General features: G+C 50.3%; 1 protein-coding gene across 1 annotated transcript; it reads right to left on the bottom strand.

The window, feature by feature from the left end:
* Positions 1 to 1,837: 1,837 nt before the first annotated feature.
* LOC125685999 (zinc finger CCCH domain-containing protein 11A-like) lies at positions 1,838 to 8,436 on the bottom strand. The gene is made up of 7 exons (XM_048929600.1): positions 8,341 to 8,436; positions 7,846 to 7,908; positions 7,528 to 7,596; positions 6,897 to 7,232; positions 6,518 to 6,594; positions 5,157 to 6,399; positions 1,838 to 5,068 (listed from the first exon to the last, which is right to left on the bottom strand). The coding sequence occupies exons 2-6, from the start codon at positions 7,904 to 7,906 to the stop codon at positions 6,343 to 6,345; spliced, it is 600 nt and encodes a 199-aa protein (XP_048785557.1). The 5' UTR covers positions 7,907 to 7,908; positions 8,341 to 8,436; the 3' UTR covers positions 1,838 to 5,068; positions 5,157 to 6,342.
* Positions 8,437 to 25,748: the final 17,312 nt, after the last annotated feature.

The following is a 25,748-nucleotide window of genomic DNA, read 5'->3' as shown; positions in this document are numbered from 1 at the left end:
GCATCGTAACAGGAATGCAGATGCAGATGAAAGAAGCGAATTCACGGCAAAGAAAACAGCAGAAGAGTTTAGATGCAGAAGAAAGAAATGAATCACAGAACTGTAGGCGTTGGAAGGGACCTCTAGAGATCATTGAGACCAACCCCCTGCCAAAGCAGGTTCCCCACACCAGGTCGCACAGGTTTGAAGAGAAAAGGAATAAAGAACAGCAGAAGAGGAGCAGTAATGCAGAAAAAAGAGGAGTGAGGATGCAAGGAAAACAGCAGAACTGCAGATGCAAATGAAAGAGTGAGGATAAATGGAAGAAAGAGCAGCCAAAGTGGAGAGCGGACACAGAAAGAAGACGTGTGTGAACACAGGGAAGAAAGGAATGCAGACAGAACCAAGAGGAGAGAGGGAAGAAAAAGTAGAAGAGGAAAGCAGATATAGAAGGAAGAAGCAAGGAGATAGGGAAGAAAAAACAACAGAGGAGGAGAGCAGATGAAGAAAAAACAGTGAAAATCAAAGGAAGTAAGGACAGAAGAAGAGGAGTGCAAGTGCACAAGAAAGAGCAGCACGCATACAAAGAAGAAAGAACAGCAGATGTGGAGAGCATACGCAGAAGGAAGTGAGGACAGAGGAAAGAAGGAACAGCAGAAGAGTAAAGCTGATGAAGACGAGTGAGGATGCAGGGAAAATACAGCAGAAGAGGAGTGCAGATGGAGAAATAGGAGCGAGGACACAGGAGGAGGAAGAGAAGAGGAGGACTGCAGCTGCAGAAGCAAGAGTAGTGAGGACAGAACAGCAGTAGAGGAGTGCAGCTCAGAAGAAAGGGCAGTGAGTAGACAGGAAAGACAAGCTACAGGAAGGGAGTGCAGATGGAAGAAAGTGCAACAAGGACAGGGGAAAACCAACAACAGTGGAGGGCAGATGCAGAACAAAGTGGAGTGAGAACTGGTAGAAGACAGAAAAGGAGGAGTGCAGCTACGGAAGAAAAAGGAGAGAGTAGACAGGGAAGGAAGAGCTGCAGAAGGGGAACGCAGATGCAAGGGGAAAGTGAATTCACACGCAAGAAGACAGCAGAAGAGTGCAGATGCAGAAGAAAGAGGAGGTACGAGAAAGGGAAGAAAGAACAGCAGGAGTGCAGGTTAAAAAAAACAGTGAGGATAAAGAGAAGAAAGGACAGCAGAACAGGAGTTCAGGTGCAGAAGAAAGAGGAGTGAGGTGACAGGGAAGAAATGAGAGCAGAACAGGAGTGCAGATAGAGAACAAAGCAGTGAGGAGACAAAGAAAGACGACCAAGAGAGGAGTTTAATTATGCAGAAGGAAGAGGAGTGAGGATACAGGGAAGAAAGAACAGCAGAAGAGGAGAGAAAACGCAGGGGAAAAGGAAGAAAGGACACAAGGAAGAAAGAACAGAAGAAGAGTGTGGATACAAACAAAAGAGCAATGAGGATAGATAGAAGACTGAACAGCAGAAGAGATGCAGCAGAAAAAGGAACGACTAAACAGAGAAGAAAGAATAGCTGAATAGGTGTTCAGATACAAGTGAAAGAGCAGAGAGGACATGGGGAAGAAAGAATAGAAGAACTGGAGTACATATGCAAAAGAAATGAAGAGAGAGGAAAGAAAGAGCAGAACAGTAAAGCTGACACAGCAGTGAGCAGTAAGGAGATGGGGAAGAAAAACAGTAGGAGTGCAAGTGTACAAGGAAGAATATTGTGGATACAGAAGAACAAACAGCAGATGGGGAGTGCACATGCAAAGAGCGAGGAAGCAATGAACAGAACAGCAGAAGCAGAAAGAGGAGTGAGGATACAGGGGAAAAACAGCAGAAGAGGAGGGATGCAGGTAAAAGAGCAGCGAGGATATAGGGGAGAAAGAAAAGCAGGAGTGTAAAGCTGATGTAGACAACAAAGGAGTGAGGATGCAGGGGAAAAACAGTAGAAGAGAAATGCGGGTGGAGAAGAAAGAGGAGCGAGGGCACAACAATAAACAGCAGAAGAGGAGTGAAGATGCAGGTGAAAGAGCAGTGAGGAGAAGCAGTAAGAAAGATCAGAAGTGGTGGGCAGATGCAGACAAAACGGGAGAGAGGATAGGATAAAGAAAGCAAAGCCGAAGGGGAGTGCAGATGCAGAAAAAAAGGCAAGTGAGGATACAAGGAGGAAAGGAGAGCAGAAGAGGACTGCAGCTGCAGGTGAATGAGAAGTGAGAAGTCAGGGATGAAAGATGATGAGAGTGATGCAGAAAAATGAGAAGTGAGGTTACAGGGGAGAAAGGACAGCAGAAGAGAACAGACGCAGAAGAAAGAGGAGAGTGGAGAGAGAGAAGGAAGGAAGAGCAGAAATGGGGTTCAGATGCAGAAGAAAGAGGAAGGGGGGAAGAAAGGAAAGCAGAAAAAGAGTGCAGATGGAGAAGACAGGAGAGAAGACAGGGAAGAAGTATGAGAAAATGATGACTGCAGATGCAGAGTAAAGAGCAGTGAGAAACTGGAAAACAAAGCAGCAAAAGAAAGAGGACTGAGGATTCGGGGAAGGAAGAACTGCAGAAAGGGAGCGTGAATGCAGAAGAATAAAATGAGTGAGGATAAATAGAAGACAGAACAGGAGGAGTAGAGCAGCAAATGAAAGAGTGAGGATTAAAGGAGGAAAGAACAGCCTCCAGCAAAGTGGAGAGCAAACAGAGAAGGAAGATGTGTGAGGATACAGGGAAGGAAAGAACAGCAGAAGAGGAGAGCAGATGCAGAATACAAAGCAGTGAGGATACAGAGAAGAATGAACAGCACATGTGGAGTGCATATGCAGAAGAGGAGTGAGGAAACAAGGAAGGAAGAACAGCAGAAGAGGAGGGAGGATGCAAGGGAAAAAAAAACAAACAGGAGAGTGAGAATGCAGAGGAAAGAGCAGTGAGAATACAAGGCAGAAGGATCAGCCTTAGGAGAGTGCAGATGCACAAGTGAGGATAGAGGGAAGAAAATCCAGCAGAAGAGTAGTGCAGATGCAAATGACAGAGAGAAAAGGCAGGGGAAAAAAAAGCAGCAGAAGAGTGCAAATGGAGAAAGAGAGAAAAGAGAAGAAAACAGAAGAGTGCAGAGACAGATGCAGAAGAAAAAGGAATGATTCTACAGGGAAGCAAGATGAGCAGGAAGAAAGAATAGCAGAAGAGGAGTTCAGATGCAGAAGAAAGAACAGGGAGGAAGCACAGAAAAATGAATGGGAGAAGAGTGCAGATGCAGATGAAAAACAAGTGAGGAGACTGCAAAGAAGATCAGAAGACGTGGGGAGATGCAGAAGAATGGAGTGAGGACAGAATGAAAAAAGAACAGCTGAAGAGGAGTGCAGATACAGAAGAACGAGAAGTAGGGAAAAAGGAAAAAAGTCCAACAGAAGAGCAGTGTTGATGCAGAGGAAAGAGGAGTGAGGAGGCAGGGAATGAAGAACTGGAGAAGCAGAGGAAGAATGCAGAAGAAAGAGGAGAGAGGATAGAGCGAAAAAAAGAACGGCAGAAGAGGAGTGCAGATGAAGGAAGAGTGAGAATACGGAGAAGAAAAAATAGCCCAATAGGAGCCATGATGTGGAGAATTCATAGCCAGCTGAAGAGGAGCAAGGACAGAGGGAAGAATTACTCAAAGAGCAGAGGACAGCACAAAGAGAGAACTGCAGAGCAGATGAGCCGCTGCTGCAGGAGGATGAAATAATGCAGAAACAGGGCAGAGGAGTGAGGAGGAGAATAGGAAAAGAGCAGGAACAGGCAGGGGAGAACTGAGAGGAGGGAACAGAGGAGCAGGAAGTGCAGAAGGAGGAAGAGGAGAAATAACGGTGCAGAGAAAAGAAAGAAAAGTACAGGAAAAAAAATAGAGAGGAAGGCAGCAGAGAGGAGAAGTTAGAAAAGACAGAAAAGAGAAGGGAGGGAAGGGGTTTCAGGGAAGGGATTGCAAAGGTAGAAAGGAGGAGAAATAGACAAGAGAGAAGTTCAACCGAAGAAGAACTAAAGATAGAAGAAGTGGGAAGTCACGTGCAGAGAGAAGAGGTGAGAGCAAATTCAGTCACTGACAGAAGAAGAAAAGGGAACGTTAGTAACTGTCAGTCTCTATTAAAGCTGGATTCTTTGCAGGACATGCCGTGGTTGTTCTGCTTTTGTTTTTGTGCACTGCTTGCATTCTTTTAGACAATTTAACAACTAAGAACGGTCAGGAACATTCTCAGAACATTATTTGTGACGTCCCCTTAATCTCAGCTGCTCTGAAATACCCAACTGATACCAAGCGAGAGTCACCTCCTTCCAGGCACCCTGCAAATCCAGCTTCAAGTGTTTCACTTTTCAAAACTCACCTTCACGAAGGAACAAAGATGATCCCATACTTGGCTCAGAATCCTCCTCTGCCATCCAGCGCATCCATTTCCGAGCAGGACACCATCAGTGTGTTGTCATCTGTGCCCATGCCCTAACAAAGCAAAACAGCCACGGACAGCTGCCTACAGAGCCCTTGGAGCAATCCCCGACAGACACAGAGGCTGCAGGCGTCCGCACTCACTGACGTGCTGGGAGCTGATGTCTCTGGGCCCAGTGCACAGCAGCATTTCCTTCGATGCTTTCAGGCCTCCTGACAGCAAACCTCTGCTCCAAAGCGTCCTTTGGCCAAGGAATTTGTGCCACGAAGCACAGCGCTTTCTCACCTGACCACATCCATAAAGCATAACATCAGGCAAACTGTGTCATCCTCCCAAGTGCTGCCATTTCTACAGACTGCTGGCACTGCACAGGTAACAGCTGCCACTGACAACCAGGAGGGGCTTCTGTGGGGGCCAAGGCCAGAGGCGTGGCAACTGCAAACAGAGGCAAGAGCAGACACAGCTTGAAGTTACCTGAGAAACACAAAGGACTCAACCTAGTAAATCTCCACAGAACTGCTTACCCCATTCTGAGGAACAGGGCACACAAAAAAGCAGAGCTCCTTCCCTGCAGGCAGCCAGCCCTTCAATGAGCCTCCCCCTTAGGGAGGGGGGAACCAGGCTGCACCCCTTGGTCATGCAACTCAACAGCTTCCACTGCTCTCCACAGCACAACAGGCTTGGTTGGAGATCAAAGCCTGTGATGTAAAAAAAAAAATAATACAAGTTTTTGTGCTTCTTTCTCATCTGTGTTATCTGACTGCTGTTTGAACCCAGTGCACTTACAGGGTCTTGCAAATGACAGCTGGAAGCAGCTCCATACAGCACGCACAGCACCCTGCAAGCTCCAGGTGAGTGACAGCAGCCAAGGAGGCCTCTGGGCTCTGCAGGGTCCGAGTGTGGAGCATTGCACACAGGAACAGCTGAGCATCAAGTTGAAGGCACAGCTCCAGAACTAGCCAGCACAAAGAAGCACAGTGGCACAGCTCATTTCCCACACAGTAAGAGCCGTGACGAAAATGCAGATCTGTTCAGCTTTCCTCTCCTGTCCCTGCCTTCTGCCCCATCAGACGGGAGGAACGGCCATGCTTCCACAGACATGTTCCTCTCACAGCCCGCACCCCTCGGCGTGGAGCATTCCCGGCTGCAGGACACAAACAACAGCTCTTGCCAGGCACCATCTGCCAACTGCCATCTTCCTCTGCATATCGCTCCTAGTCATTCGTTGAGAAAACACGATCCTGTTGGCAAACTTTGCTCGTTATACACTCATTAGAAAACCAAAAGCAGCTCCATCCCAACAGTTATCCACTTCCAGAGTGCTAGGACTCCCATTTAGCACGCACACTGTGGTTTTCAGCCTAGGCTTTTACAAACAAAGCCAGAAAATTCCACACCGCTCAATACAAAGCTATGCAATGATGAGAGTCACTCAAGCTCTGCCCAAAAGGGTGAAAAGCAGCATCAAAATATCTGAAGGAAGGGGGGACGATGAAGGAAGGCAGCACTGCAGAGAAGTCAGGAGAACACCTCTGCCTTCCGGGATCAGGCAGCCAGCGGAGCCTCTCTTCCCCCAGCAGAGACGCCTGCAGGCTGAGGGGCACACGCTCACTTTGCTCAGTGCTGCCCCGAGAAAGTCAGACGGCTCTATGGAGCTGCTCTCTAACTGCTCAGACAGTGTGGGCAGGGCCCAGGATTGGTGCGTCCATTGCTTCTGTACCCTGCAGCATTCCCTGATGGAGCTGTGGGAGTTCTGACCCAGCGCCGCCAGTGGAATAACGAGGAGGTGGTGGGATAACCAGGAGGTGGTGGGATAACCAGGAGGTGGAGCAGTGGCTCACTGGGTGCTGCTGGACAAATCAGGCCATGCGCTCCTTGTGAATGCAAAACTCCAATTGTTTATTGATGGATTGAAACCAGAGTGAAAGTTGGGCTGCTGCCACAAAGCCGCTGCCTGCTGATGCTCCTCCGCTCAGTCCTTCAGCTGCAGCTTCTCCATCATCTCCACAAGGCTGTTTATGGTGGAGAACTGGAAAGAAACAAGGCAAGTGTCAAAGCAGGACACCGCTTCCCCCAGTATTCCACAACCCCCTTCACATCTGACAGACAGAGAACAAGAGCCGTGTCTGTGCTCGCCAAGGACTCACCTCTGCATGTGCAGCAGCAGCTCTGAGAGCAGCCTTCTTCATTTCTGCTCTCCTTTCTTTCTGTCGTCGTCGTCTTTCTATAGAGCAAGAGAAGAGAAATTCAGTTTGTCAATAGCAAAACCACGGAAACACGGGTACCACGAAAACAGACTGGGAAATCTCTCAGGAACGGGTATTTGCAGTGGGACGAGCAGAAGGCCAGCATGGATTTCATGGGAAAAGATAGGATTACACATTCTGGCACATCCTTTGGACTTGGTAGCCTTCTACTCTTTTCCCCTCCCTGCAGAAGGGAAGAAAAAGCAAAGCAAACCCCAAGCAAACTCCACGTGCTTGACAAGGGAAGCACCTCACCAGGGCAGCTGCAGCACCTTCTTACCTCTTCGCTTTGAGGTCCGGAACCGCTCGGTCGGCACTGGGGCAGGCCCAGGCTGTGCTGATGGAGCTGGCACAGCACCTCTGCTCTGATGAGGGCTCTGAGCCTTCTCCCCATTGTGCTCCACTTTCACTTGTTTGTTGGCAGGACCCAGCTCTGCCTTCTGCTCCTCCTCTTCCACTGCCTTGCGCTTTCTTGCGACCATGATCTTGGAGAGGGAGCAGTTGGCAACTGCAGGAGCAGCTGTTCCCCCTCTGCTGGGACCTGCTGCTTCAGGATGCCCTCCAGCCTGGAGAGGAGTTTTCATGGAGATTTCGCCATTTGGCTCAGCACCTCTCCCTGTTAGAAACAAGAAAGGGGAAGCAGCAACATTTAAGGACTCCAGCACTACATTCAGTCTGCAAAATAGGCCACGATACTAGGAAATCTCATCTCCAGTGTTCACAGCAATGCACCTTAGGATCTTGGGTGAACTGTGGGCTTGCATTGTCAACTGGGACAGGAAAGGTAATTGTAATCCCCAGGGATTAAGACCTCAAGCAACATGCAATGACAACAGGCCCAGGAAAGGGCAGACAGAAAGCCTAACTAGAAAGACAGGGCACCAAACCCAGATGCCTGCTGCGTGTCGTACCTCTCTTGGGTGCTGTGCCATTCTCCTTGCTCCTCCCCTGCCTCCCTGCAAGCCTGTTGTCATCAGCTCCTGACAGAAAGGAAACAAGACAGACATGAAGAGCATCTCTTTGGAGGAACATTTTAGCACAGCCAACCACAAACTTCTGCTCCTCAAGCGTAGTTTTTTCAATTTGCCCTTCTGCTGCTACAATGGTCCGCCATTTCTGCAGTCAGCAGAGATCTGCAGTGCCCTTTCCCCTCTCCTCCATCACACGCCCCTTCACGCAGCCCTGTTTAGAGGCAGGTACCCACACCACAGCTCACAAGAGCTTCTTACCTGGGGAGGCTTTCCGTTTCCCCCCATGCCCAGCACCATTCCATGGACGCGCAGGCTCCATCCCTACAACAACAGATTGAATGTTGGTTTCCCAGGAGCAGCGCTGTCCTCTTAGCCCACATCCACCCCCCAAAACCAAAAGACACTGTTCTACAGCCAAAACAGAAACTGATGTTTAAACTGCAGGGCGCTTACACAGAGCATTACTGCTCTCATTCCTGCTCAGGTGGCAGCAGAGGAACCCAGCTCTGCCTGACAGCTCTACAAAACGCTGCACAAGTTGAGACATGGGTTTTTTGGTCTCTGAAGGGAATTCATTCAGCTCTGAGCGCCACCACTGACACACAGACTTCTGTCTCACAGCTGCCATCAGCTGTCACTGTCAGCCTCCCTAATGCTTCCACAATGGTTACTGGACATCCCTACAGCACTGCACCAACTCAGAAGTAATACTCATTCTTCCATCCTTCATGACAGAGGACTGAAGAGACTCACTTTTGCATGGTGCTAAGGATGCTCCATCCCCATCGCGTCCCTCTGCGCGCTGCAAGGCCCAGCTGGCACTGGGGCAGCCTGCTGGCTGCTGCTCCCTAGCATGGGGAACGGCACGGCGCTGCTTCTGAGGAGAGAAAAAAGGAGGGCCCATGGATACAGGCACCAACGTTTGCAAAGAGATGCAGTGTTCCAGATCGTGCCAGAGAGCGCTGAGTTATCACTAAAGGAAACACTGGGAGCGCATTCACAACATCTGCACAAGCTGCAATTTCTGGGCATATCCAGCTTTCTTATCGTTCAGGTGCAGAAGACAGGCGCTCTCAGACATCACTTCAGGGGGTTGCACCAACACACCTGCAAACCCCAGCATTATTCCAAGGGAAACAGTGTCTAGGGTTAGGGTTCAACACAGTTGCCACAGTTCAACCCATGCAAAATTACCGTGCGCAGCCTTAGCTCTTCACCATCATTTCTTCCCCACCCTGTACTGCTGCAGGCAGCTAGAACAAACTTCTCAGCAGAAACCCAGAGCAAACATGGCAAACCAGAACCAGGGACAGATGGCAGGAGGGCAGCGCCCGCTCTCGGCTCCCACCCTGCCCCAGCAGCTTAAGGAGCCTGGCAATGCTGTCCTTTTGCTGCACCGCACAAGCCAACTGGTTACTGAGCTCACTAAGGACCAGCAGGGCTCCCCCTGCTCCACCCCTGCCCCTCCAGAACCAGAGAAAGGAAGAAAACCCAAGTTAGAGAAACCCAGCCATACCTTTCCACGCGCAAAGCAGGAATGGCAACCGCGTCTGTGTCCCTGCTGGGACATGCTGGGGAATGTCTCAGAGGAAGCTCACGTTCCTGGGCTCCTCTCCACAGGGACTGACCCCCTGCTGTTGGAAAGAGCTGGCTTCACTCTTCAACTGCCTCAGTCCCCAAAATCTCCTTTGGTAAACCAACCCTGAAGAAAGAACCTGCAGGGGAAAAATAGGAAAAAGCATTTTCCCAGCTTTCTTCTGCTCTGCAGTTGAAGCTATCGGGCAGGGCAATACTCAAAACCAACTGCTAATGAGAACTGTCTCCAAAATACATCCAGCTCCCGTACAGCTGCCATGAGTTCTGACAGCAAGTGTTCTTCTCCATCTCCTCCATAGTTTTGCACCTTCAAGCACACGGCTGGTGTTGCTGTCGTGAAGAAAACTCCTTTTGTCTCACCGCCAGCCTGGACAAGGGCTGACGCAGCGTGCCCAGCCCAGCCCAGCTTTCCTGCTGAGACACCCAGCACCAACCCCAGCTCACCTGGCCACTGCTCAGCCGCAGCTGGGCCCAGCTCTCACACACGCCGCAGCGCTGCTTCCAGTGGGCTCTCACAGGAAGATCTCTCAATGAAAGCACAGAGCTCGGTCTCAGTGTGCACCACGCTCACTACAGCACCAGCTCTGCTCCCAGCTGGGGCACAAACGCTCCCAGCCCGGCAACCACTGTGACCTCAGCAAGTGCCTGCATCACCGCTGGGCTTTCATCATAGACAAAGGAGTGGTCACCTCCCACATTCAAAGTTTAGGGAACCTTGAAGTAAAATACTTCAAGGAAATTGCACACACAGATGGCATGTTTTGCTATTCTTTTACACAAAGCAGAAGGGCAAAATGGGAGATACGTGCAGCAGCATCAACATCCCACTTGCTAAAGGAATAGAAAGACAAATATCAAAAGTCAATACGTGATTCTAATACAAGGAGGGAAACTAATTTTCATATCGCTTTTTATCATTTAAAACAGGCACTCACAGTGGGAAAATCGTAGGCCTCAAATTCTGACATAAAATGAAGCCACAGCCCTGCCACCAAGGCTGGCTCATCAGCACCCATTACCACAGGAGCACCTGGCAACTCACGCAAAATGAGCCGTGCAGAGAAGACTGCTGCATTTCTTCTTCTCCTGCCCCAGAAATTTGTTTTCCTACCCTAAAAAGGAAAGGACAAAAAACCAGGCAGGGCGCAGGCAGGGCGCAGCGCGTGCTGAACCTGCAGAACATTTGACCCTTCCAAAGTTCCTCCGAGAGCAATCCAAGCCTTCATATCCACTCCTGCTTTCACCACTGTTCTTACCAAAGCCCTTTTATCAGCTGGGGCTCCTCCCTGTCCTTTTCCACCGCCCTCCAGCGCCCGGCCGTCCCTTACTCACCTCATCAGGCTGCTTGGAGAAGAGTGCCCCTGCCCTTCAATAGGGTGCAAGGTTCGGGGCAAGGACTCCCAGGGCTCTTCCTCGTTTTCTATGAGAGCTGATAGCCCTACAGCTTAGGAAATAGAATCATAGAATCACCAAGGTTGGAAAAGACATAAAAGATCATCCAGTCCAACCGTTCACCTCTTACCAACAGCTCCCACTAAACCATGTCCCTCAACACAACATCCAGCCTTTCCTTGAACACCCCCAGGCTTGGTGACTCCACCACCTCCCTGGGCATCCATTCCAGTGCCTGACCACCCTTTCTGAACACTAATACTTCCTCATGTCCAGCCTGAATCTTCCCTGCCGCAGCTTGAAACCATTCCCTCTGCTCCTATCACTAATGACACGAGAGAAGAGGCCGACCCCCAGCTCACTACAACCTCCCTTCAGGCAGCCATAGAGAGCAATGAGGTCCCCCCTGAGCTCCTCTTCTCCATGCTGAACATTCCCAGCTCCTTCAGCCTCTCCTCAGCAGCCCTGTGTTCCAGACCCCTCACCAGCTTTGTTGCCCTCCTTTGAACACGTTCCAGGGCCTCGATGTCTTTCTTGCAGTGAGGGGCCCAAAACTGGACACAGCACTGGAGGTGCGGCCTCACCAGTGCTGAGCACAGGGCACAAACACCTCTCTGCTCCTGCTGGCTGCACTGTTTCTGATGCAAGCCAGGATGCCATTGGCCTTCTTGGCCTCCTGGGCACACTGCTGGCTCCTGTTCAGCCGAGCATCCATCAATACCCCCAGGTCCATTTCCTCTACACAGTCCTCCAGCCACACCGCCTCAAGCCTGCAGCGTCGCCTGGGGTTGTTGTGGCCGAAGTGCAGGACCCGGCATTTGGCCTTGTTGAAACTCATCCCATTGGCTTCAGCCCAGCTCTCCAGCCTGTCCAGATCCCTCTGCAAGGCCTCGCTACCCCCAGGCAGATCCACACTTCCAGCCAATTTGGTGTCATCTGCAAATTTACTGCAGGTGCACTCGATGCCCTCATCCAGGTCACCAATCAAGATATTGAAGAGGACAGGCCCCAGCACCGACCCCTGGGGAACACCACTCACGACCGGTCGCCAGCTGGATTTCACTCCATTCACCACCACTCTCTGAGCCCGGCCCTCCAGCCAGCTCCTCACCCAGCCGAGAGTGCACCCATCCAAGCCTCGGGCTGCCAGCTTCTGCAGGAGAATGCTGTGGGAGACAGTGTCAAAGGTTTTGCTGAAGTCTAGGTAGACCACATCCACAGCCTTTCCCTCATCCACCAGATGGGTCACTAGATCATAGAAGGAGATCAGGTTGGTCAAACAGGACCTGCCCTTCACGAACCCATGCTGGCTAGGCCTGATCCCCCGCTCATCCCGCACATGCCGTGTGATCTGCTCCATAACCTTCCCTGGCACCGAGGTCAGGCTAACAGGCCTGTAGTTCCCCGGATCCTCCTTACGACCTTTCTTGTAAATGGAGTCACATTGGCAAGCCTCCAGTCTTCTGGGACCTCACCAGTGCACAAGGAGTGCTGACAGATGATGGAAAGCGGCTCGGCTGTCACCTCTGCCAGTTCCCTCAGCACTCTCGGGTGGATCTCATCTGGCCCCATCGACTTGTGGCAGGCCAGTTGGAGCAGTAGGTCTCTGACTGTTTCTTTCAGAATCACAGGGGGATTAGTGTGGTCCCCAGCCAAGATTACCAGGTCAGAGAGAGGAGTATCCTGAGGATAACTGGTCTGACTTTTAAAGACAGACGTAAAGAAGGCATTCAGAACCTCTGCCTTTTCCTTATCCTCAGTGGTCACATTCCCAGCCTCATCCAGCAAAGAGTGGATGGTATCTGGACCCTCTAGCCACACATCCCTCCAAAGCCCACCTTATACACCCATTCAGCCCCCCATAGCCCCTCCCAAACCCCCCCGTGCTCCCCATAGCACTGTTTCCCCATAACATCCTCACAGTCCTCTATTGCCCCAAATCCCCCATATACCCCAATTCCCCACCACAGCCCACGATATATCCATACACCTCCCTATACCTCACAGCTTTCTGTAGCCCCCACTCCCCCATATCCCTCCCCAGCTCTCCACAGCTCCCTCTCCCCCCTCTATTTCCCCATTATCCCCCTATATCTCTCCCATAGCTCCCTATAGCCTCATATCCACCCCATAGTCACAGCCCGTCCCGTATTTATCCCACTTCCCCACATCCCATCCTGTCTGCATCCGCATCCCAGTCCCACTCCCAGCCCCTCACCCCGCATGAAGCCAGGTTACGGCTGCCCAGGTGTCCCCTGTCCCGGTGCCGCTCACCGTTCCCCCAGCTCCGGCGCCTCTGTCCTCAGCACCGCGACGCTCGTGCCGCGGTTCCATCTCGGTGCTTCCGGACAGCTCCGGCGGACAGCAGCGGTGCCGCGCGCGGCGACCCGGGCTGCGGGACTAGCAGCGCCTGAGGGGAAAGCGGGGCGGCTCCGACCCGGCTGCTAACGGCCGTTCCCGCGCGCCGCGCCTCAGCCAATGGGAGCCGGCGGCGCTGCCACTGACCAATGGGAGCCCGGAGGCAGGACAGAGCTGCACCGGACCAATGAGAGCCCGGGGGCGGGGAGGTGCGGGGCCGTTGATAGGAGGAGCACTGGCATGGGGCGGGGCGGTGATGGGGGCGGGACTTCAGGGTGCGCCCTATTGCTATAGGGGGTGGGAGATGGGATTGGGATTGACAGGTGGGAGATGGGGATGGGATGTGGGATTAGGATGTGAAATTTAGGATTGGGATGTGGGATATGGGATGGTTATGGAATGGGAGATCGGTAATTGGAATATATATGGGATGGGCCCTGGGTATGGGATTAGGTTGGGATGGATGTGGGATCAACAGGGGAAGAGTGTGGGATGGACTGGGGAAGAATATGGGGCCGGGGTGATAATGGGATGGATAAGTGTACGGGGACTGCTGAACCACAGCCTGAACCTCTGACCGGTCACCTGAGGCCAGCCCTGAGTCAGCCATGGGAGCATAGGTGAAGGCAATTCACCTGCGCTGCCGGGAGTGGTGGAGCCTGGCTGCACCCCTCCGAGACCCATTTAAGAGCTGACTGCCAGGGGAGAAGGATCCGTTCTGGTGATCCGCTCCACTGGAGTTTACCACATGAGCCTAAGGTAGGGTGAGTGTCTTTCTTTTCTGTTCTAGTATAACTGCATAAGCCGAGCTCTCGGGTATACTGTGTCATCTGTATATTCATTGATTGTATGATAATGTATGGAATGGATGTGGGGATATGGATTTAGGATGGATATGGGGTAGAAGATGGGGATAGGATGTGGGGGTATCTCTGCTTTTTTGTGTGCCCTGTTCCTCAGAATGGGGTAAGCAGTTCTGTGGAGATTTACTAGGTTGAGTCCTTGTGGGGGTAAGGAAAATTGAAATGAATAAGCTCCTAATGCAGTCTAGCTACGACATGACTACAACTAGGTTCAGTGTGTTAGTTCTCCACATATTGCACTGGAGGTCACACAACACCCAGTTTATTTCCTTGACTTTCACATTTCATACTGCCATGAATGTAATTCCTTTCAGTTTTCTCTGCTGTCGGTCGTTGGTGTGCCACACATCTCTTCTCCAGCAGGCTCAGCCTGATTATAGCGGTGCTGCATTCTGTGTGTCTACCAACAACTGGGGATCAAACTTTCCCCCAGGCCTGGTTTCCATTTCTCTCTGTCATACGTGTTCATTTGTTAAGGGCAAGAAATGCTCATGTATTCCACATTTTAAAAGGTTGGTACTTCCTTAAGAAGAGGAAGGAAACATCCCATGAACTCGTCGAAGGCCGAGGCCGTCTTTCAGACCCCGTTTTGTATTTAGGTTTTACTTTCCCTTGTGATGTGTCGCAGTGTTTTCAGAAATGTCCCTTTTAACTCTGACAGAGACTTGGTTGGTGCTTGCAAATTCTGTAAATAATAGTGAGAATGAAAGGTGAAGTTCAGATGACTTTGTAAATAACTGTAGGAAAATTGAATATGGAAGACAAGAGCTCAGTCTTGTTTCCGGGTATCAAAGCTTTTGCCGCATTTGGTATCTTCAGGAATAGTTTCTCAGAGCCCACTTCCACCCGCAGCACCGATTTGATGCCTGTGAAAGCCTGCTGAGTTCCAGTGAGCAGGTATTTCTTACACCTAGCTTAAAGCATAGCAGAGAATCCAATTGTAATTTCTTGCACAGAACGCATACATGTCCTCACTGCAGAGCTCCTATCGTTGTTCCCCAGCTCTGGGTGGCTTAATGTCCAATGAGATATTTCTTTTGTGTATCTCTTACACACTCCCTCGTATTAATCGTGTAACAGAAACGACCAGGACCTCTTTGCACTTGACCTCTCTCTGTCAATTTAACTACTTTGCAGTGTCTCTTCCATTTCTAGAAGTTGTATTTTGTTGCTCATTCGGCATCTGAGTGAAGTAATTATCATCTTGTTTTCACATTGACAACTACGAGCTACGTGAAAAAGGCCTGCAAGTCAGTACGTGGATAGGTTATAATGAGGAGAAGGGACTCCATGGGGACATCTTTTCCAGCATCCCTTCTCTCGACAAAGCCTCCCTTACCCATCCCTGCTACTTGGTGGGAGCAATTTTCTTTGAACCTCATTTTGTGGACTTCTGAAGTTCTGAGTTAGTTCATGACTTAATTTCCAGCCTATGAGCAATATGCAATCTGTCACGTCACATCAGGCCTACAGAAATTAGTCCAGCACGAATGTTCTGATACCGTGATCTCTATAAGAGGAATATTTTTAAAGGATAACAGACATTCAGTAATACAAAACCTTACAGTTCTTTGTGCATCAGCCTGAGGAGAATTTAGCACTGCTGGGAAATGCATCAAACACCTTCTCAGTTCAGAGCTATTTGTAGCATTTTTTGATTCAACGATACTTCAGTTTCTCCACTGAATGTTTTCCTGCTGAAACATGAGAAGAGTGATTTGCTGTTGTTTTTCCATCTGCACAGATCCCAAAAATCCACCTCTGCTTTCCCTCCCCTCCCCATCTCCTCCCTCCCCTTCTTCTCTCAATAATTATTTCATTTCTTCTGAATCGGCCTTCAGGCATCATTCTGTGATAACACAAACTCCATTTCTAAAGAAATAGACACACCTGAGTTTCCAGTGGCTTTGCAATATGATCAGATGCTTCATCTCAGCATCTCCTTCAGTCACAGAGATCTCTGGAATGGCATAACAGATAAGGAAGTAGATGTAAGTATAAGAACAGTTGCTAATTACTCACAAGTAACTCCTGTTGTAAACGTGGAACTGTTGAAAATAGAATAAAAACATGTGAATAAATTCTGAAATGCGACAACTGCATTTTTCCTTCTCTCTCCCTTCTCCATAACTCCAAACAGGGAGTTGTACGTTCAGAAGAAGTCCTAACCGGGCTGCGAAAAAAGCCCCTTCCCTCGAAGGAAAGCAGGAGGGTGATGTCTCACGTTCCCAGCTACGGAAAAGCACTGTGCACTCACGGCTCGAAAGCGGCACTCGCGGTGAACCGCTCCGGAGCTCTGAGATCAGCAGCTGAGTGCAGAGTTCTCACTCAGTACAGACAGACACGGACCTGCTGGAGTGCGTCCATAAAAGGGCCACAGAAATACGCCCAGAGATGGAACACTGCTCTTACTAGGACAGGCTGAGAGAGCTGGGGAATGGAGAAGAGAAGGCTCTGGGGACACCTGAGAGCATCTCAGGGGGGCTATAAGAAAGGAGGGGACAGACACTTTAGTAGGTTCTGCTGTGACAGGATTGGTCACAGGGAAATGGTTTCAAACCCAAGGAGGAGAGATTAAATTGGAAATGAGGAAGAAGTTGTTCACAATAAGGGTGGTGAGGCACTGGCACAGACCGCCAAGAGGTGCTGGATGCCCCATCCCTGGAGACATTCTAGATCAGGCTGGACAGGGCTCTGAGCACCTGGTGGAGCTGCAGACGCCCCTGTTCACTGCAGAGGAGTTGGACCAGATGACCTTTGAGGGTCCCTTCCGTCTCAAACCATTCTGTGGTTCCATAGAGCCATGCAGGGTGTTTCAGCTGCTCACTGTGCACGATGCTCCCATGTGTGCTGCTCTCTGAGCAGCCCTTCTGCTGCAGGAGGCTGACACCGAGTGCTGCTGTCCCCACAGCTGGCCCACGCCTGCGGTGCTGGATGACACAGGGTGCAGCCATGAAAGGCATGAGTCCTGTCCCATGCTCTCAGCCAAACCGTTTGCTGCTGTGCTTTGCGGGTCCTCCCACAGCCCAGCACTGAGCAGGAGCCCTCCTTCTCCTCTGGGGCTGCCAGCACGACCATCTCTGCCTGTTTGACAGTGCATGGAGTGGTGAGCAATGCCCTGGCCTAACAGCTGCTACGTCTGTTCCAAATGTACTCTGAAAACACCTTGGGAGATGCTTCGTACTCGCACACGCAGAGCCCAGTGCAGCACTTCCCCTCTGCTGCCTTGGTCCCACAGAGCTGGGTGCCTGTAGAGCCAGGGTTTGGACAGCAGGCTGTTTGTGCAAGGCAGTGCTCTCCCTCTCCACAGGCAGCATCCTGCCTGAGTGCTCACCAGCAAAACACTGGGGCAGGAGGGAGGGAAAGCCGTGTTTTGTCCCCCAACAGCTGTCTGACACAGAGGCAATTAGCCGGGCACTAATCGGGTTAGGGCTCAAGGGTGTTCTGTGGGCAGCAGGGAGCGAGGTGCCCGCCTGCCCCCGAGCTGAGAACAGCGTGGGCAGCAGGGAGCTCTGCCTCCCGCCACTCCTCTGTGCGAGTGCTGAAGTTTCCCCATCCCTTCTTTGCCCCCACCTGCTGCTCCTCTGGGGAATAGAGAACCTGGCTGCCTTAGGCGGACCTCAGGGACGTGTATTGAAATGCGTTGCCCCATTAGCGCTTCGTTTTTATTAATTCGTCCTGGAAAGCGTTTACGGCCTCTTCCTAATTCTTCCTCTCAGGGAAAATACGGAAAAAATAGAACTCCACGAACAATTTGTAAAAGCGACAGCAGTGCCGTTAGGGGGATGTATTTGGGGGCGGGGGGGAGAGATGTTCCAGGCAGGAACGTGCGAGCCTGGGGACGGCAAAGTCCCTCAAAGCGCAGGAGCGGTGCTCGACACGCACCCACAGAAGCGGCGCGGAGGCGGGGATCCTCCCGGCACCGCTGCCCTCCCGGCCCCGCAGCGCTCCGCTCCCAGCGGGACGCGCCGCGCGGGCCCTCCCTCCGCGCCGGGCTCTCAATGCGCCGCAGCCCCGCGGCGCTCCGCCGCTTTCCGCCCTGACTTCGGGGCCTCGCACCGCGCGAAGCGACGGCGGGGCCTTTGCGCTGCCCCCACCCACCACCTCCGCCCTCTGCTGCGTTCGGGAGGCGCCCCTCCAGCACTCGGAGGCGTCCGTGCGGGGACATTTGACTCTCAGCGCGCGGCCATGCTCACCCCACACGCCCGCCCCCGACAGCCGCTTTCCGCGAGCACGGCGGACGCACGGCAGTCCCACGCGCGCACCTCCCCGCGGACTTCCCAAAGCCGGTGCGGCCCTCTCTGCTGTGCTTTTTCCCTCCCCCTCTCAGCAGATGTGGACCGGCACGGGCCGGGACGGTGGGCCCACCTCCCGCCGCGCCTCCGGCGGTGCCGACGCCGCTGGAGCTCGGCGCTCCGGTCCGCTCCCTGCGGCCGCCCCGAGGGCTGCCGTGGCGCGGGCAGGTGGGTGCGCGGCCGGGCGGGCGGGGAAGTTGGAGCGGGAGCCCCGGTGGCGCCAGGGGAGGCCGGCTCCGGAGCCGCGAGGAAGTTGCGGGGTGCCGCGGTGCGGAGATCTGGAGGCTCCGCCGGGCGCCTCTCGGGGCTTTACGTAACGGCGGCGGGGCCGGGAGCGGCGGAGCGGCTCAGCCCGTCCCGCGCTGCGCGCCGCACTTCGCCGCCCATCAGCGCTTCCCATCCCCGGCAGCGGCGGGCGAAGAGCCGCTCCGCTCCGCGCTCCCCCCGGGTTCCCTTCCGGTTCCCCCCGGTTGCTCGGCGCACTGCGGGGATGAGGGGCTGCAGCTCCGCGGAGCCGGGCGGTGTCGCTGCACACCGGGCACACGCCGAGCTCCCGAAGCCTCGGAGCAGCCGCTGCTCTGCACAAACCCGGCTTTGAATTGGCCGGCCGGGAAAACTTGTCCTGCTGCAGGAACGGGGTGCAGAGCTGGGGCAGCTGTGTGCTCGTGGGCGCGTAGGGATGGAATGCTGCTTCTGCGTTAGATGTGAGAAAGGGGGAATTGATCTGAAGAAGCAGAGCACAATGCTTTTGTATTTTGTAACTTGTCCTTAGAAATAGTTGCTGTGAAAAGGTAGAAATAATGTATTGTTAGTAACGTGCTTTAGAAATATAGCTGCTGAATTGTGTGATTAATTAAGCTTGCAAAACTGCAATAGTTTTTAAATGATGCAAATAGTATAGGTATGGTATTATGGGCTAGAAAGCATACTGAGGGCTGTTCTGTTTGGATAAGAGACCCTCAGCAAAAGAGAAACAGACTTAACAAACATCAAAGGAGCCAGGGCCTCTACACAAGGCTGGCTTGCCTGGCTCTGTGGGTAGGCTGGGATGCAACAGGCAGGCATCAAGGCATCCCCCTTGTCCTCCTTCCAAGCTCATCTCTACGCAGGGACGAGCAGAAGTCCAGAAACTACGACCGAGTGTTGAGTGAGCAAGTGTGAGAAGTCACTAATAAGCGATGTGTGCTCAGCTGCAACAGCTGATGTTCATCCAGTATCCGTAGGTTCAGTTGAGTGTCGGGAAGATTGTGAACCTGAAGCACTCAGCCAATGAGGAACCAGGGGAGAAAGAGATCTGCGTGGAATAATAGGGCATAAAGGATGTAAGGCTGTTTTCAGGGCGCTCTCCTGCCTGCAGGAGGCCCGGCCTTGCAATTGCAAATAAAATCTGCTTTATCAGAAATACCGTCCTGATAAATTATTTGGGTATTTCCAACAAGGGCAAAGACAGGGATAGCCTTGGGGTGGTTGGAGGCAGAAGGATGTGCAAAGGGTCGAGTTAACTGAAAAGCTGGCTCGATAGGGTTGTCCTGATGTGACAACAGAGGTGTCACAGAGGTGAGCATGTTTAATCCTGGAGTCTCTTCTCGTGGGTGCTGGAGCACACAGAGGTGGAGGTCAGCATGCAAGGCATTCTGAGGGCTGCAGACTGAGGGGCGTCTGAAGATGCGTTCTGGTGCCACAGATGGTGGTGACTGTACAGCTCTGGGGTTAGGAGAGGAAGAGTGGCTGCAATGCAGTATTCTGGGAGGCTGCACTGTCAGGACAGTCAGTTCTCAGCTCCAGTGACCCCAGGAAGCTGAAAGCATTGATGTAGGTGACAACTGCTGAGCTGCAGTCTGAGCTCAGTCTGTCAGCAACTAAAGAGCCAAATCAGTGACTGAAGGCATACCGTAGATATCCCAGAAGAAAGTTCTCCCCTTTGTCAGCCCTCAAGTCCATGGAAAGGGAACAAAATGCCTGCTCCAGGTAATTCACTGAAAGAGAGTAGAAAACAAGCAATACAGTTTCCACAATCACAGTTCAGTTCAGAAATATGTGAATATTTATCCTCAGAAGTACTTAAATACATACTAATTAAAAAAAAAAAGCCAAATGGCTGAAGTGATGATTTCTAACCTTACAGACATTATCTGCCTCATTTTCTTCCTTAAAAAACAATTGGGAGGGGACAAAAAGGCCAGCTACAACTTATACACCAAAGAAAACACAAAACGTTTCCAGTATCTTCCTTAAGAAAGAAGTTGGAAACTGGATGTAGGCTTCAACATCTGGGAAGCCTCTATTGAAGGAGCAAAGGGCTCGTTCATCTAATAAGAGCCATGATTTCAGGACGGCAGCTACTGCCATTCCTTTCCATCCAAAGCTGTCGTTTCACTTTCACTGCACCTGTTTCATGCAGCCACCCATTCGTTCTGCAGTGCACTGAACGATGCAAAGAATTCAGATCAAGGGAAACAATCCAATCTTCTTAATTTCCTGATGTGAAACCTTTCCCAGTATCTTGGAATAGCACTGATCACCGATTGTGCACCAATTTTCTGGAGTTCAGAAAGTTAAAGTACAAAGGCAAAAATTTCTCTGGTGGCAGAAGTTTAATTGCAGGGCCATCTGCTGAGACTGACATCTCGAGGGAAGCAGCATCAATGCTTTCTCAGATGTACCCATGAACACCACACAGCTATGTGATCTACCTGTCCACGGATCTCTAACGGCAGAAGTAGAACATTTATAGCTAACTACACCAGAAAAGAAATGCTTGGCACTGCAGCTGAGCAGCCTTTCAAGGGACAGCTGAAAAGTCTACCAGCTTTAGAGGACAGTGATGCTCTAGAACCAGTTGAAACGTGCCACTTATTTCACTTGACAGAAGAGGAAATGCTGTATCCTTATGTGCAATAAAGATCTTGGCTACAGCTGTAGCACCAGATTGAAACAATTACTGTCACCTCTGTTCTCCTTTATCACACTGGCCATCTCTCTGATTAAAATACATTGTATTAAAATGGCCACTTAAATGGCCACATGAAATGAACAACAGCAAGGTTCCTATTTGTTTCAGTGCATTTGGCTGTACAAGGAGGTATCATCCAGGTGAAACTCCCTTCACTAGGAAAGCATCACGGACACAATGGTATCATGGAACTGCTGGGCTTTGTCCAGGTACACGCCTGGAAAAAATAACAATGAAAGAAAACTAGAAGGAAAACGAAAAGGCCAAAAGTAATCGTAGAATCATAATAGAAAGATTCAGTAAAACCCAGAGCTTACCTCATGTCTCTATTGTAAGCGCACCCACCGTTGACAGAATCCTCACAGGCACGAAGGGACTTGTAAAGAAGAGCGCTGGTTTGGATTCGCTCTGCACAGCGGCTGGAAGAACTGTGCACATCTCCATTACTTCTCATGCCTGTGAAAGTCATTGTCTCGACATCGTTGCTGCCACTGCTGGTTCTGTATTGAACATGAGAACACGTGAAACTCCCATTTACTCGGTTCCCCTAGGGATTAAATGTGAAATGGCAAATGGTTCAATCGTGTATCACAATACAATCTGTAGAGAGGATACTACACCCTACTACAACCCTAACTTTAACCCAAACCCTAACCCAAACCCTGCCCTAAACATAACCCTAACTCTAAACCTTACTCTAAGCCTAGCCATAACATTAATCCTAAACCTAATTCCAAACCCTAAGCTTAACCCTAAATCTTACCATAAGTTTAACCCTCAACCAAACCCAATCCCTAACCCTAACACTACCCAAAATTAACCCCAAACTCTAACCCTAACCCTAACTCTAATGCAAACCTGGAACCTTGCTCTAAACCTTTTTGCAAATACTAACCCTCACACTAATATTAACCCAACCTGAACATCAACCCTAACCCTGACCCAGTCCCTAACCCAAAACAAACACTAACCCTAATCCTAACCTTAATCCTAACCCCAGCTGTATCCTAACCCTAAATGTAAACCTAGCACTGAACCTAACCCTAACCCTTACCCTCAAACTTAACCGAACCCTAACCCTACCCTAGCCCAAACCCTAACCCCAAGCATAACTCTAAAACTCAACACTAACACCAAACTCTAACACTAACCCTAACCTAAGCTTTCACTACCCCAAACCAAAAACTAACTCTAACCCTAACCAAGTCCAGCAAGACCCCTTCTTCTTCATTTGTGGCCCAGCAAGCCCCCTTTCTTCTAGTTCAGGACCCAGCAAGCACCTTCTTTTTGCTTTGTGGCACAGCAAACCCGCTTCTTTCTGGGTATGGACCAGCAAGCCCCCTCCTGGGTTTGAGTCCAGCAAGCCCCCTTCTGGTTTGTTGCCCAGCACTCCTCCTTTCTTCTGGGTATGGTCTTACAAGCCCTCTTCCTTCTGGGCTTAGGAGCAGCAAAACCCTTCTCTATTCATTTCAGCCCAGCAAGGACCTTTCCTTCCGGCTTTGGGCCCAGCAATCCTCATTCCTTCTGATGTTTGACCTTTCCAGCCTCTCTTCTTCACTGTTTCAGTAGAGCAAGTCCAGTTCTTTCTGGCTTTGAGCTGAGCAAGCCCTCTGCCATTGCATCTATTTGCAATAGGTGATCAGGATCGTTCACATCCGAGCATCAGACACAGCACAGCATAGCACAGCGTACACTATCAAGAACTTGAACAAACGGCACGAAACATGATGTGTGAAGGGCCCAGGACTGCCACAGAGCCCAGGGAGGCTGATGGTTGCACCCTGCCAGCGAGGGGTGGACGGAACCTCGCGAGGCAGAGCTGTGCAGCCTCAAGTTAGGGATTGTTCCCAGCTCTCTGAGCAGCAAGGCTGGGCCTGTGGGCAGCGGCACGTGGAAAAGCAAAACTAATCAAGACAAAACAAACACACTTGAACTGAATTACAGTTTCAAGGAATCGCTGTTGACTACGAGCAACTGAACCCATGGCACAGCCCAAAATCCCAACAGTGTTACAAAAGAAGGCAGGCTGCCTGGGTGCTTTTCCACCCTGCTCAAGCCTTCACATAACGGAGGGGATACAGGTTTTAAGAACGGAGCCTTTATTCATGACACTGGAAAGATGTTTGAAAGCATCTGGTTTTCCATAAGGAGGAAAGGAAATCTGGCTTGCTACGATGCATTGATATAAAAATTGTGCCTCTAATACGAAAAAAAGGTTTGCATACTTGAGAGCACAGTACCATCAAGAATTCCTAACTAACAGTATTTTTGACAGAATAGGGAGAACAAGCTCTCATGGACAGAACTTAATAGTACAAAACAATCACAAGCATCCTACAGTGAATTCTGACCATTTGTGAGCGCAGTTCTTGAAGACAGCTGAAGAAACAGATCCCAGTAGGATCAAACCACATATATTTACACTCACACTGTAGAAGTAACATTGCCCGTTAACTGGAATACGCATCTTCACTGCTGTTCCAGAAGTCAGGGAAGCCTAGAAGCTAAACTTCAAGCTCAGGCGTTCACACTTGAAACAAAATTCCTCTTGCATCCTGCATAATTAAGACAAATTTTGTTATCTTTTGAAAATACCTCGTACATAGTTTCTGCACAAAAATAAGAAAAATAAAACTACATATATTGTATATATAATGGAACACTTACATATGGTCAGTCCAGCAGAATAAGGCACAAACAGTAAATAAAATGCAAATGCTTATATGAAGTTAATGGGTTATTCTGAATGGAATACAGCAAAATTCAACTGGATCTGAGTCTATTTGTTTCTTCCAGTGGGAATTCGACTCCACACAGATATTCCATGCTGTGTGATTTACAAAGATGCAGCGTGTAAGAACAAACTATCAGAAGTAGGCCATTTGTACAGTGACTGTATTTACAAGTGTGGTCCCTGTCAAACCACCTCTAACGAGGCTCCTCAATGGGGCTCTCCAACCTGAAGTCTAAGTGTTATTTTTTCCAGGAAATGAGGTACGTTTGGCTTCTTGCCCAGGCCACGGGAAATTTTGTATGCGTGCTGAATTTGCATATTGATATTGTCACTAATAACAATGACGCTACCTGCCCATATCGTTGGGGCACTTTGCAAAGAGTGCTCTGGCAGGTGCTCACAAGCATACTTTCTCAGTCTGCAATTCCTCAGAGATCACCGTGCGCAATGGCCCGCCTGCATCGGTGCGTTGTCAGGGTCAGAAACCTTTCAGGTGAGTTGACAGCAGTTGTCTGTTATCGACAAATCTGCACACGTGTGCTCAGAGAGAGAAGGGAGCGTTTCAAGATGAAAGGCACGCATCGTCATCTGCTGTCTGATTACAGCCTCAGAGTCCCTCCCACATAACAGACAGGTGCCTGTGACAGACAGGCGAATATCTCCAGCACCCAAACTGAAACAGTGGAAGCGAGGCACTTGAAAAAAATAATCCCTCACAAAGCCCACCTGAACTGCTCGGTTTCTAAACATTTTGACAGTCGTGATCACTAAGTCCATTCGGGGAGATGCCCATGTGCTCATCCTCTCAGCTGTACGTGTCCCTTTTTAAAGCCGCTGGGGGCAGGAAGCCTCCTCTGCATCCCAGCATCCCTGGCCTTTGGTTATTGCTAAAAGGTTTCCAGCTGACCACAGTTCTCTTTAGCTCCTGTTTGATCTTCCATCATCACAAAACAGCTGCTGTAAGGTCTTCTTCCCATTTGGCCTCTGACTGATCACATCTATCCTGATTTCTGATAGAGAGAATGCCTCTTTGTGGTCTAATGGGAGCAGTGAGGGATTCAACAAAGGAGCTTCCTTCCACTTTCAGAAAGAACTTTCATCAAAACGTAACTGAGCTAAGAAAACAGCTAGAGAACTGCTTACCATCTCCATCAATCACACGACTGCAGTGGAAACATACATCACCACACAGCTGAAGAGGAAGGAGAAACAACTAACTTTGAATTGATTTTATTGACAGTAATTTCTCAAATGTATCTCAATAGCTTTCCTGTTTTCTGTCAGTTTAAACAAAGGAGAATGATGGCAAATCTGATTTGGGTTCCCAATTCAATCTTGCGTCATCTAATCACAAAATGTCTTTATAGTATTAAAGATGAAAGCATTTCTTTACATCTACTCTACAAATACAGTTTTGTTTTGCTGCTTCCCTAATCCTGAGCATTTGAAATCCAGCAATGAAGAGTCACATACACATGTTTAGTAAGCATCCAGCTGAACATCTGTATATCCAATCAACACACAACTCTTGCCTGCTGCATGTTCTTGCTCTATCACGACTGCAATACTATTGCTAATCATGTATTAGTACTATTGATAAACATGGCATTTATTGTCTGCAGGGATGCCAGCAATATTTCAATCACCTGCCCCTCATCGCTGACAAAATTAGGATCCACCTGTGATTTGCAGATGCCTTACAACTCCCACATGTAATCCTCCTTTATTTATCCAAGCAAAGATGCGTACGTGACCCTTGCACCTGGCTTCCAAAGCAGAAAGCTCTATCCTTATGGTCCTGGACCGCACAGTCAAGGGAGGCTGGAGGGAAACGGTGCAACTACGTACAGCTCTTCTTTCAATGCTAGGTGCTGTCCTCTGCCAAGTTCAGTCTTTGTTGGTCTTCAGCAACCGGATGGAAGAGCTGCTTGATGCAGCGCATCTTAACGCACGGTCGTCTGAGAACTGCA

The sequence above is a fragment of the Lagopus muta genome, chromosome 30, assembly GCF_023343835.1.
Source record: "Lagopus muta isolate bLagMut1 chromosome 30, bLagMut1 primary, whole genome shotgun sequence".
Classification (NCBI taxonomy): Eukaryota; Metazoa; Chordata; class Aves; order Galliformes; family Phasianidae; genus Lagopus; species Lagopus muta.
Note: the sequence above shows the minus strand (reverse complement) of the source record. Positions and strands in the feature narration are given on the sequence as shown.

Bases quoted from the DNA above. Each gene is read 5' to 3' on its own strand.
- LOC125685999 (XM_048929600.1), bottom strand. From the start codon at position 7,906: ATGGAGCCTGCGCGTCCATGGAATGGTGCTGGGCATGGGGGGAAACGG. The intron at 7,233-7,527 runs GTACGACACGCA...TGTTTCTAACAG, and splicing joins TGGCACAGCACCCAAGAGAG to GGAGAGGTGCTGAGCCAAAT. The intron at 6,400-6,517 runs GTGAGTCCTTGG...GTTTCTTTCCAG, and splicing joins CTGCTGCTGCACATGCAGAG to TTCTCCACCATAAACAGCCT.